Below are 13,031 nucleotides of genomic sequence, written 5' to 3' on the forward strand. Positions count from 1 at the left end.
TGAATTACTCCAGGTACCAAAATTGGGCCACATTTTTTTTTACTATTACGTCCATGAAGTGGGACTGTAGTGGGAAAATAAGATATTGTGCTACTGTATCTTTGTAAAACATCACTATCCTATTGAGTGAAACCACCCATGAAATCCAACTGTTAGCCACATACAGATTTGATGCTATTGATGTTAGACATTACATACTCACATTTCAGCTTGATGCAGTGTTTGTAATCTGCTCCCTGACTTCCAGAGGCAGAGTTTTAAAAATGTCATCTTCTACAATCAGTTGATTTTTCCGGAGGCAAACACATTGTCCCAATTCAACTGGAAGTTTATCCAATTTGTTGACTTTAAGGTCCAGGAGTTGCAGTTGCCGCAGATGCCCAATAGAAGGAGAGAGGTAAGTCAGATTATTATGCGAGATGTTCAGAACCCGGAGTTTGGTGCAGGAGAAAAGGTTTTCAGGAAGTTCGGTCACTTTATTACATTCTATAGCAAAATGCTGCAGCTCTACTAGCTGGTCTATATCAGAAGGGATCTTGGCGATGTGATTGTGGGAAACATCCAGGAAAAGTAGCTTTGTTAGCTTAAACAGACTTGGGGGCAGGAATTCAATCTTGTTCTTATTGAGATAAAGCATTTCAAGTTTTGCAATTTTGGCAATGTGAACAGGAATGGAAGTGATGTTGTTATGCCATAGCCTGAGGCAGATGAGTTTTCGAAGGTTTTGGCAACTGGCAAGCTCTTCTGTTGAACTTAGGTTGTTGTCTTTGAGGTCAAGCTCCTGTAAGTTTGTCAGGCTGAAGATGGCACTTGGAAATCTTTCCAAGTTGCAATGGAGCAGCCTCAGCACAGTCAGGCAGAACAGCTTCTTTATGTTTGCAAGTGATGTTATTTTTACTCCTTCGTTGTGGATTATCAGGCACAGTAGGTGTGTGGCCATATCTAAAATTGCAGTTGGCAGCTTAGTTATGTTGGTTTTAAGATGCAAAGTGTCGATTTTTGGCAGCTCACGAAACATCTGCAGTGCTGTGGAGATTTTGCTGTCTGTCTGCAGTTGCCCTTCAATGTAGAGCTCACGCAAACTCTTCAAGGTGAATATCCATGGAGGTATTTCATCAGCAATACCAAATCGTACACGTAAAGTTATCAAATTCTCCTTCAGGAATAACAGTGCCTGCCTTTCTACCTTAACTGAGCAGTTGTATAACCACATTTCTTTCATCATTTTCAGGTTGGAGATGGCAGCAGAGATGGCAACACCTTTAATGAGCTCCAGCTTTAACACCTCAATCTCTGTCAGGTCATAAACCTGGATTGGAATTCCAGGCATCATGAAGAGATGCATCTCAACTTTGTTCTCTATGTTTGTGATGAGACGCTGCTTTAGTCGCTCTTGAGTCCATTCGTGATTCAAATTGAGCTGAAGAAGTTTGTTTTCACTCACGTCTGATAGGAACACTGCAAACTTTCTGGCATAAAGTTTGTCATACTGATCGATGAGATGAAGCAAGAATGCAAAGTCATTTCTCACATCAGGAATGTCATCCATCCCAGTCTCAACTCTCACATTTTCAAATGAATACTCTTTCAATTTATAATAGAGTATCCAGTGCAATGTGTAGAGACAAATGCAACTGTATAAGACAATTGCAGTTATATATACTAAGGATAACATTCGAAACATTCTCCATAAACCATGAATACAGAAGAAGTCAGTGAACCCAGTTATGTGCAGTGCATCAACGCAGTGGATGTTGTTACACATTTGAGGAATGAAAATGCTGATGTAGACAAGAATAACCACGCTTTGCACAGTTCGGACAATAGTCTGATTCAAATACATTGTATAGAGAATGTCTCCCTCTTCTGTATGGAGGCGGAATTTCTTCACTTTTTCAAACAAGGACTTGGCCTGTTCGCCTTCTTTTTTATCCAGAATTTTCACTGAGGAATTGTCGACCATTATTCCACCAGCAGACTTCAAAACTTGCGAGGAGCCTTTTGACAAAAGAGAAACCTTATCTCCTTTATGGACATCATTACTGAAAGCCATCTCTTGTGACAATGATACAGAAGAGTCAACTTTAAGTGGACTATTAATAGAAGATAACGATTGATCTATATTTGATTCGGAAACTATAGGTATTCTGGGAGTAGACTCCTCGTATACAGTTTCTGACAGCGCTTTGGTGGTCCATGGGGAGTCTAGGCATTTCCCAAGGACAGTAATAAAATGCTCTATCTTAGAACTTGTGCCAGGAAATTTGAACCAAAAGTTGCTACTGATTAGAAATATCAGAGAATGCAGAAGGACCAGATAAGGGAAATATTTGGAAAACCATATGACTGCATTATCATAGCACCACTGATTAATAAGGTAGTACTGCTGAACATCGAGGCCAGTCTGGAATCCAGCAGCAAACACATTAAGGTTGAGCCCCTCCAAAATAGAGTGGTTCCATTGACGCTCTTGAATGGAGAGACCCTCTGGCACTGGGATACACAGAATCTGCTCACTTGATACCTGAAAAATGACAGATTATATTGAACATTACCTCTTTCAATGATAGATTTCTTTTGTATATTTATAATTTTTAAAACAATAAACACGAGAGCCTTCTTGCTGTGGCTCAGACGTGTACTGTGCCTTTACTGGGAGATGCCAGAGCAATCCGTCCACTTCTACTGAAACCTGTTTATGTGCCGTTGGATCCATGTGAACTACATGCGGGCTCTCCAACTGGAAATGATAGATGGTCTATTCTTAGCATTTATCGCACAGGTGAACAACTCAAGACACTGCTGGACGTGAAGGTTTAGCTGCAGCATCTCAAACAGTTTTGCATCCAGTGCTATGAAAATAACAGCTGACATTAGACTGAGAACAAGCAGTGTCCTGCAAGTATCTATAGTCCCTTATATAAAGGAAACATTACACTCTAGACCACAAGGAGAACTAGGCACAGAACTAAGAGAATAACATCATTTTTGGAAACCATGACATAATTGGAATAAAATCCCTTTGTTTCCTGGCCTTCTCTATAGGATCAAATTGAAGCAGAATGGCTACTTCAGCTGTCAAGAGTGTATCCAGGTACAACGATATACTCATGCTATGTAATCCAAATGGGTCTACAGTGTAGAAAGAAGATAGTTAAAGGGAGATCTCATTGAATTATAGAAAATATTAAATGGTTTAAATTAAATGAAAATTATTCATCCAAAGTACACTAAGAAAAAGGATTAAAGCACACAAATAGAAATATGGAAGTAATTTAGAACAAATATCAGGAAAAAATTCTTTACTCATTTGTAATACTTACACTTGTAATAATCTACCAAACAAATAGAGGCATAAACATTTGAGTTATTCAAAGTACAACCAAATACCATGATGGGAGACTTAGTATACTGGAGGGCTGAGCTTTGAGTAGCCTGTTAGCCTTTTTTCATCCGTAACTTTTCTTATGTTCTTATAATTCCTGTAAATTTTGGCAATCCCAACTGGCCTAAGTGCCTATTCTGGTTCCAATGGGCCATAGAAAGAAAAATATGATTTCCAGTGGGTAGGAGAGGTGGTATAAATGATGGATGATTAGGGTGGGTGACCAAAAAGATTGGGATGTTTGTATACATCCTAGCCTCAAGTATCTGGACCTCTAGCAAGAAGTGTTCTGGCCTTGCAAAGAGTCCTGAAAGGGCTGTGCTTGATATCATCCTACTGCAGTGCTCAAAGACCAAGAAAAAACATTACGCCATGTCTGGTTGTATTCTTGGTTACAAAGAGACAGAAACTGTAGTTAATAATGATGGCCAAACAAATGGTTTCTCTTTCAGGCTTTATGTTATACAACAGTTAGACTACCTATTTTCAGGTACTTTCTCCCTTACCTTAGGTCGCTGTACAGAATGCATTTTTGGGCTTCCACCAATGCTACTCAGAAATTAGACACTACGAGATGTAGAAGGTGGTCAAGGCTTAGTCTCCCTTTGATTTTCCCTCCCTGTGGAAAGGTACGGTTGGGAGCACTCTCATCTGAGTCAGAAGGTTGTGGGTTCAAGCCTTATTCTAGGATTTCAGCAGAATTTAGGTTGACACTCCAATGCAGTACTGAGGGAGAGCTGCAAAGTTGCAGGTGCCATCTCATGGATGAGATATTAAACCAAAATCCAATCTGCTTGTTTAGCGAGGACATGAAAGATCCCATGGCACTATTTGAAAAGAAGCAGGGAATTCTCCTGGTGTCCTGGCCAACATTTCTCTGATAACCAAAAAGAGATTAACTAGTAATTTATCTCATTTGCTATTTATCCCTTTGCCCTACCATTGGTGGCAGAACCTTCAGCCCTGCTTTCTGGAAACCTTTCTCCCCATCTTTAAGCATCATTTTTGAATCTATCTTTTCAACCAAGTTTTCAGTCATTTCTCCTAACTCTCCCACCATGGATTGGTGCCTATTCCTTTTTTTTTCAATTTTTACCTCAGTGAAGCACTCGTTTCTACATTAAAGGTGCTATATGAATGCAAGTTGTTGTTGTAGGACTTTGCTGTATGCAAATTGGGTGTGACTTAGATCTACATGACAACAGTGGCTACACTTCATTTAAAAAAGTAATTCTATGGATTTGAAATGTGCTTTGAAAGGTCCTGAGGATATGATAAGATGCTATATAAATGTAAGTTCTTTCTTTCTTTAAGCCTCACTTGGGACTTCACCGTGACTGAGATCAGGAATTCAATCAGTAGGAATGTGCCTTTGCAAGGAAGGTCTGGAGAGAAATGCAGTGGTATCTGTCCAGGTTCGTACCGAGCAGTTACGTAACACAGGACTCTGTGCTCTACGGGCTGTTCCCGGGGACGCACACCGAGACGAGCATCAACTGCTGCTGGAAGACCATCAACTCGGTGAAACTTGCTGGTCTTCCAGTGCACGGAGCTGTCCTCGACCGAGTGTTGCAGACTGGCACATTCCAAGGTCCAGGACTACGTGCTCAGAGACGCACTGAAGCTCGGTGCGGCCGCTGCAAAGGCTCTGTGGGGAAAGGCTACCATTTAGAGCCTTCCCGCCATTGTATACTGAGGGGCTGCAATCAGGGAAAAACCCCCCTGGGCAGAATGTAAAATTCGAATTGATGTAATGTACTTGTAATGAATCTGTAATGTACCTGTAATGAATCTGTAATCTAAAATCTGTATTGAGTGTAATGCAAAGAGACACCCTAGAGTGTCATGAACTGTAATTATGTACAATGTTTTCATTGAACTGTACTTGATGTAACCTGAAAATTGTATAATCTGTATTGTGTACATTTGGAATGTAATATAACTGTATTGTATGTTTTGCTATAAATTTTAGGAATAAAGTTTATTTTATGAAAAAAAATCTGCAAAACATCTAGAACTTGCAGAATTAACCCTTCATTTATGAAGCTGAACAGTGTGTGCCAGCAGGATAATTGACCATTAGGGCATCAAAGTCGAGCCTGATCCCATCCTAACCCAAGGAACTGCACACACTTGGACTCCCCAGTAGGGGGGTCACTGGATAGCGATCAGGAGTGGGAGCCAATTTTCCTCATCTGTGGCTCAGGGATACTAAGGACAATTGTTGGGAATCCTAGCTGAGATCAGTGAAGTCAGCACAGAACTGGGACCATACCTTCCCAATCTGTATGGCTCAGCTATTCATCCTGTTTACTAATTTTTTTTGTTCAGCTAAGAGCACTCTTTCTCCCTGTAGGAATACATCCCACTGACCCAAGACCAGAAAACATCGCTGAATGGCAGGATTGGGGTCGGCTATGATAAACCTCTCTGCACAATCAAATAGCCTGACAATATTCATTGCCTAAGCTCATGTATAAGGAATGGTAGCTACTTGGGCAAGGTTGCAGGAACCATGCCCAAGTATGATTCAACTCCTTGAGGAGAGGAGGGCAGAAAATTGTGGGGCATGTGGAGTAATTATAACACCAATCCTTATAATTTCTCTTCCAAAATCATATATTTTAAAAACTAATGACTATGGGGACTTTTGACAGCTGGTATAACAGATACTAATGCATTAGTGACCTTAACAGGTTGTAAAAGATTGTTTAACAACTCAGTTTAATTATGTTCTATCGCTTTTTCCCCCTCTTTTTACCTGCAGTGCTCCCCCAAACATTGACACCAAAACCATTAGAAGGGTCAGATACTCTGCAAACACATCCCACCAGGGCTTTAGGATTTTGAATGCTGGATCTTGTTCCCCAAAATACGATAGTTCTGTCACTGGAATCATTTCTACTAAGAAGAAAAGATAATGTGTTATAAAGCCCCAAGCACACAAAAAGGATTACAGTTCATGCAGGCTAACTGGGTCCCTGACGGAAATGACACTGTCCCATTTATTGGACTATGCCTTTTCTTCTTCCTCCTCCTCACCATTTTTCTCTCCTCCTGAATTCCTGAATGGGGTACAGTTCCAGAAGCACCAATTTCTTTCTAACACCTTCTCCAAGTGTGAACCTCTACATTAAGCATTGCCAGGCTTTTTAACTGCATAGGACATCACAGCTGAGCCTGATCCTGCCCTCATCTCACCCCCACACATGCACTTCCAGCAGGGTTCACTGGATAATGATTAAGAGCAGGAACACTGGATGACTTTCTCCTCCCTTACTCAAAGGCACCGAGGTTAACTGTAATGCTTAAACTGCTGCCCTGGCTGAGATATGGTAACAGCACAGAGCAGATATCAAACCTGTGAGCTTAGTGGTCTGTATGGCTGAGCTACTCACTGCATAAATTCAACCATAGGGTAACACAATATCTTATTTACGTAAATCCACCAGCATGTATTTTACTACAACAGGAAGCAACTGATATTTGAAATTATTCCTTCTGTAGCAAAATGCCCCAATAAGCCATACCTCTGATTCTGATTGACAACAAAAACAAATAATTTTTGTCCATGAAGAATTATTTATTAGATTTTTTTCTTGCTGGTCAGAGCACAGAGGGTTAAATTTGAGTAGCGATAGCTATTTCCGCAAGCTGTAGAACATATACATCTGATATGCTGAAGGCATTAATATGTACTTGGTCCTGTGAGGCAAAGGGTAATTAAATGTCTATTAACTAGAGAGGTATTAGTACTATTCTGTCCAAAGCAATTTTCCCTGATAGCTGACTGAAGATGTGGTAATTTCCTGAAATCACAAGTTGATCAAAGTGTTTGGAATTGATCAATTGGTCTAGCCATTCCATTCAATTCAGACATCCCACCTGATTGACATCTTGGGATATTTTGTTTGATGTATCTGTTTGATTGGTAGCTTTGAGGTGGAGAGATGCATGGTTTTAATGTTCTTCTTTCCAGGATTTATTTCTAGGAACTTGTGTCATATCTTGGTTGTATTGCAACCAGATAGTCTGCCAGTCTGAAGCCAGCAGAGATTCAGGCTAATCAGCATCTCCATCTTAGCATCTTGCCAAATAAGAAGTGAGCAACCATGTTTCAGGGATCAATTTCATGTTGAGGATTAGTGCAGGAGAAACATGTTTGTTATTTTGATACTTCCAATAAAATACTATATACACTTGTAATTGCTATGTACTGTTTGTATTGAGTACTATTCATTTAGTTTAATGGTCTGTTGGTTTATAGCACAAGGCATCATCTGATAAAGTAGAAACTCTTCCATCCTCTCAAGTTATGCAGATTAATGACAGCTCATGATATATGTCCCTCTGTACATGTGCATAGCTAGTTGTGTGACAATGAATTTTGGGCAAGCGACCACAACAGCAAAAGTAGTCTGAAAAATTAGTGAATAAAAATGCTCTTCATTCCATTTGCCAATAGGACAGGCTGGAGACCTGTTTCAGGCTCGAACTATGCTGTTGTGAGGTAAGCAAAAGCAGCCCACCACCGATGATCCCTGCTCAATGCCTCCTAATGATAACATAGCTGAGATCGCAAGCTCACTGTGTGGTGGAAACTGCACGGATGCAAACCCAGATCATAACTCCACGGGCCTCCCATATCAAAAGTGGTGAGCCATCCTCAAATGTCTTTAAAAATACCTGTAGACTAACAGCCCAGTGGAAGTATTTGATTCCAGTCAGTGTCTGCATCTGATCCCCACTAGTCCAGCATGGGACAAGGTGTTTCATGGTGATGTGCATCCTTCCAGTTCCAGGAGGGTACCAGGCAGCAGCTTCTCTGCAGTGATGCATTCACTCAATCTCCGAAATACAACTCAAAATAGGAGTGGTTGTTTTCTACCACGCTTAAATGGATGCAAACATGCTCTATACAATTATAAGAGTCAAGGCAAAATTGTGTGGACGTGAACTGACACCATTTTACACCTAAAAAATAGATGCTGGGTTAGAAATAAAAAAATAACTGCAATCCATCCCCCAAAGTTAATAACTGGATTGACGAGTGAGGGTGATGCCTCCTGCCCGGTCCCGCCTTTTCTCACCTCTCTCTCTCTCTCTTTTTCAAATGGCGGCTCGCGCTGCCTCGAGCAACCGTTGGAGAGACAATCAAGCGGCGATCCCGCCTCCTCTCCTCGTCGATTGGTCAACGCCTGCACACCCGGCGCTACCATTGGATCACTTTGCCGTCAATCACGAGAGCACGCGGAGGGTGGGGTGGGTCTGGCGCGCTGCTGCTTGGGATTTGGGGTGGGGGCTGGTTTTTGTTTTTGCTTCCTTTGAATTCTCTCTCTGTGCAGTTGCTAAATGACAGAATGGTGGGTAGGTGTTCCAGTTAAAATGTAAGGAAAATACTTGTCCTCGTTTAGAGAAAGGTTATTTCCACATTAGCCTGGGAATGTCTGGGAAATGGAATTAAACTAGCTATCTCCAGTTGAAGAGCTCGCACCAGCACAGATTGCATCATGAGCCCAAAGTCTTCCTTCTGTGCTGTAATTTGGGTGATTCAATAAATGTGTACAGAGATGCCAATATTGAAAATGTATAAATGACTAGAGTTTATTGCCCCATTAAAAATTAGAATATGGGACAATTGTTGGAGGTGTCCATGGAAGGCAGTGCTTCTGCCTACCCAGGTCTAGAGATAGAGAAAGAAATGATGTATCTCTACAGCACCTTTCACAACCTCAGGACAAGCCAAAACTATTTATAGACAATGAAGTACTTTTGACACTGCTATTATCTAAGGAGGCTCTTCAATAGTGGTGTCTGGAGGGAAGCCCCAAATATTTAGCATTTTTAGTTATTGAGGGAGCAGAACTGTACAGAACTTAAGGAAGCCTAGTTAAATAGCCAAGAGAACGTTCTACAGAAATAAGAGCTATTAGCAAACAGACTCACTCTAAGATCAATAAATAGATGGTGAGGGGCAACAAAGATCTAAGTTTGTTAAGAAACGGAGATTGCAGAGAGACTGCGGAGAACACCATAAAAATACATGAAGAGTGAACAAAGAGAGGGAACGAGAGGCAGGAAACATGACAGGCAGTTGAATGGAACTTAATTTTCAACATTTATTTAAAACTAATTAAAAAAATTAAAAAAGTAACTTGACTTACACTTTGTTGACTTGTATCCCTGTACAGCAAACAAATATTAAAACAAATAATCACTGTATCACACAGGCAGACAATTCCAACATGCAGAGCAGAGGTCTGATAAACAATTGTCTCTAATTCCTTCATACAACAAGATAGCTCATCAGTGAAGATGACATGAAGGCAAAGTCTCCCTCGACTCCTAGCCCCATGCTCACACGTCTTCCCCCTTTAACAACTTTAAGCACCAGGAGAGAATCGGCTGCAGAGTCAAGTGGAAGATGCATGCTTCAAATCTCTTGGAGACCTTTTAATCCTCCTGTACGTGCATGGAATTTCAAATAGAAGAACTCGAGAGTTCTCATATCAAATACTGGTAGGTTGGCATTTTCAGCATGTAGGGTTACTATCCTTTGCCAACTCTAAATTAGGATGAGGGTGGGTGAAGGAGGGTAGTAGTGTGGCTTGACTTCAGTCTCACATGTTTGTTTTGTTAAGTATTTTTGACGGGAAAGTAGGATTGAGGTCACAATCAGATCAGCCATGATCTTATCAAATGGCAGAGTAGGCTCGAGGGGCCAAATGGCCTACTCCTGATCTTAATTCGTATGTTCGTATTTCCACATCATAAGTGACAGAAGTAAATGGGGGAAAATACTATTATTTAAATTTACACCTTGTGTCAAGTTTTTATTTTAAGAAATGTACAGAAAATCTGTATAAAAATTGGACTATCCAGTTAAAAGTTTTTATTTTAACCAGGTACATAAATAGAGAAATGTGTAAAAATGCAGACAGATTTGCCACTAAATTGTAAAATAAAACTGCATTGTGGATGGGTGGGGCTGCAGTGCTAACTTTCCCCATTGGCTAACATGACTTCTTTGAAGATGATTTCACAGTCCATAGTTCACATTCACTGCTAAATTATTTTTTAAAAAATACTGTTTTTATGGTTTCTTATATCACATGTGTAAATGCAATGTCATAACTTTTTGTTATCTAACAAATGATGGCAGATGGACCAAGTTTCACTGTTCCTACCCTATAATCTGCAAAGAATATTTACTTTACGTTTTAAAAACCTTCCCCTCCAACCCTCAATTTTCTCCCTCACCTGAAGATAGTGATATGTGCTCAAATATGGGTTCCTTGGATAGTAGCAGACATCCAATCTCATCAAATTGCTGTTTTCACGTGAGACAACAGCTATTGAAACGTGTTACAAAGCGGCTGGGTATAAGAATTGAACACATCACACATCTCCCCTTATCTGTGCTGTAGTTTCTACTGATTGCCTTTTCCTCGATGTACATCTAATTGCTGTGAACACTTGGTCTTCTGGCAAAGGGCGGCACGATGCCTGACTTTTCTGCTTCTGATGGTTTTTCCATGTGCAATATTTGCTTATCCGTATGAGGTTTTCTATGATTGGCTTAGAATCAAGCAGATGCTGTTGAAGTTCTGCACCTCCAACAAGTGCGACCATTTTGATGGGTTTTGCGTGCATACATGTTGTGATCAGGGGAAAGGAGGCAATGAATTCACATTTTTTTGGTGAGTTGTGCTGCTCACCAGACCACTCGTGAGGAATCCCAGGACCTGCTGCCTGCCTAGCGAGTTCTCAAATCTGCACTTACCATTTTGTAATTACCAGTAGAGAGTTGAGAGGGGTCTCTTTGGGGTTGAGGTGGCTCCACTTTGAAAAGTCTGGTGATTGAAGTTTGGAACCAAGTCAATCTTTTGTGGTAAACTGAACCAGGCAGGTCCAGACTGCGCCACAGCAATATTGATTGATTAGCCAGCCTAGCACATTGATTATGATGGAGGGTTCACTGAGGAGGGGGGGGGGGAAACCAAGATCCTTCCCATTCAGTTCCAGATAGCCCTTGTAAGCTAACGCCCTAATGGGTAGAGTGGTCCTAGTGTCCTAGCTGGACAAGGAGCAAGATTCTCAGTATTTTGTTCTAAGCTCTGCGATCTTAGCTGGTTAAACTCCAACAATATTCCCTGCAAACTTGGGGGAACCCCTAAATCTCGGGTCTATCAGCCTTCATCTAAGCCCTCCGGACTTAGGTGAATCCCAATTGAGGTAAGTGTATAAACAGCTTGGTTTAGAGACTCTTAAAGATGGTGCTGGGTGAAGCGCACGTCAGATATCCGGCTGATTAAAAAAGATTATTTGAGTGCAAACAGAAAGTATAGGCAGCTAATCAGTGGTTCATGGGGGCATCGCAGCCAAGCAGAACACCATCGTCACCTGACATTCACGGACTTCACAAATGTACATTCCACAAGGATCACTGGGCAGCAGCTGGATACCAAATCTGAGATCTTCTGACCTTTATGTCTCAATTACACATTGGCTTTACCAACTGAGCCATCAGGCAAGTAGCCCGAGCCTAGATAGCGAATGGTGTTAGGTCATGTCATTCCTCCCTGGGGCAGCATGAATATTGAGGTTAATTCTGCTCTTGTTCAGTTTTTACAGATTTTTTAATTCATTCTCGGAATATGGGCATCGCTAGCAAGGTCAGCATTTATTGCCCATCACTGGTTGTCCTTGAGGAGCTGGTGGTGGGACCTCATGAACCGCTGCAGTCCATGTGATAAAGGTGCTCCCAGGATGCTGTTAGGTCAGGAGTTCCAGGAATTTGACCCAGTGACGATGAAGGAACGGCTGAGATATGTCCAAGTCCGGATGGTGTGTGACTTGGAGGTGGTGGTGTTCCCAAGCGCCTGTTGGCCTTGTCCTTCTAGGTGGTGGAGGTCGTGAGTGTGGGAGATGCTACCGAAGAAACCTTGCCAACTTGTTGTAGTGCATCCTGTAGATATCATACTCTGCAGCCACGGTGGTGGAGGGAGTGGATGTTTAAGCTGGTTGATGTGGTGCAAATCAAACGGACTGCTTTGTCCTGGATGGTGTCAAGCTTCTTGAGTGTGTGTTGCAGCTGCATCCATCCAGGCAAGTGGAGAGTATTCCATCACACTCATGACTTATGCTTTGGAAGTGATGGAGAGGCTTTGGGGAGTCAGGTGAGCCACTTGCCACAGAATACCCAGCCTCTGACTTGCTCAAGTAGCCACGGAATGCGGGCGTGGACTGCTTCATTGTCTGAGGAATGAGTGGAGCTGAACACTGCGCAATCATCAGCCCCACTTCTGACCTTATGATGGCGGGAAGGTCATTGATGAAGCAGCTGAAGATAGTTGGGCCAAGGACACTGTTCCGAGGAACTCCTGCAGCGGTGTCCTGGGGCTGAGGTGATTGACCTCCAACAACCACAACCATCTTCCTATGTGCCAGATATGACTCCAACCACTGGAGAGTTTTCCCCAATCCCCATTAACTTCAGTTTTACTCGGGCTCCTTGGCGCCACGCTCGGTCAAACGCTGCCTTGATGTCAAGGACAATCACTCTCACCTCACCTCTGGAATTCATCTCTTCTGTTCATGTTTGGACCAACGCTGTAATGAGGTCTGGAGCCGAATGGTCCTGGCA

At 41.9% G+C, this 13,031-nt stretch overlaps 1 protein-coding gene across 3 annotated transcripts; it reads right to left on the reverse strand.

Annotated features, from left to right (window-relative positions):
• On the reverse strand, positions 1 to 6,284 carry LOC137304302 (volume-regulated anion channel subunit LRRC8C-like). Of its 3 annotated transcripts, none has more exons than XM_067972846.1 (3): positions 6,147 to 6,284; positions 2,160 to 2,524; positions 1 to 2,093 (listed from the first exon to the last, which is right to left on the reverse strand). In XM_067972846.1, the coding sequence occupies exons 1-3, from the start codon at positions 6,282 to 6,284 to the stop codon at positions 206 to 208; spliced, it is 2,391 nt and encodes a 796-aa protein (XP_067828947.1). In that variant the 3' UTR covers positions 1 to 205. The 3 variants fall into 3 exon arrangements, with proteins under 3 accessions (XP_067828947.1, XP_067828948.1, XP_067828946.1); XM_067972847.1 differs by having other exon boundaries at positions 1 to 2,042; positions 2,112 to 2,524; XM_067972845.1 differs by having other exon boundaries at positions 1 to 2,524.
• Between the last annotated feature and the right edge of the window lie 6,747 nt (positions 6,285 to 13,031).

This window comes from Heptranchias perlo, chromosome 37 (genome assembly GCF_035084215.1).
Source record: "Heptranchias perlo isolate sHepPer1 chromosome 37, sHepPer1.hap1, whole genome shotgun sequence".
Taxonomy (NCBI): domain Eukaryota; kingdom Metazoa; phylum Chordata; class Chondrichthyes; order Hexanchiformes; family Hexanchidae; genus Heptranchias; species Heptranchias perlo.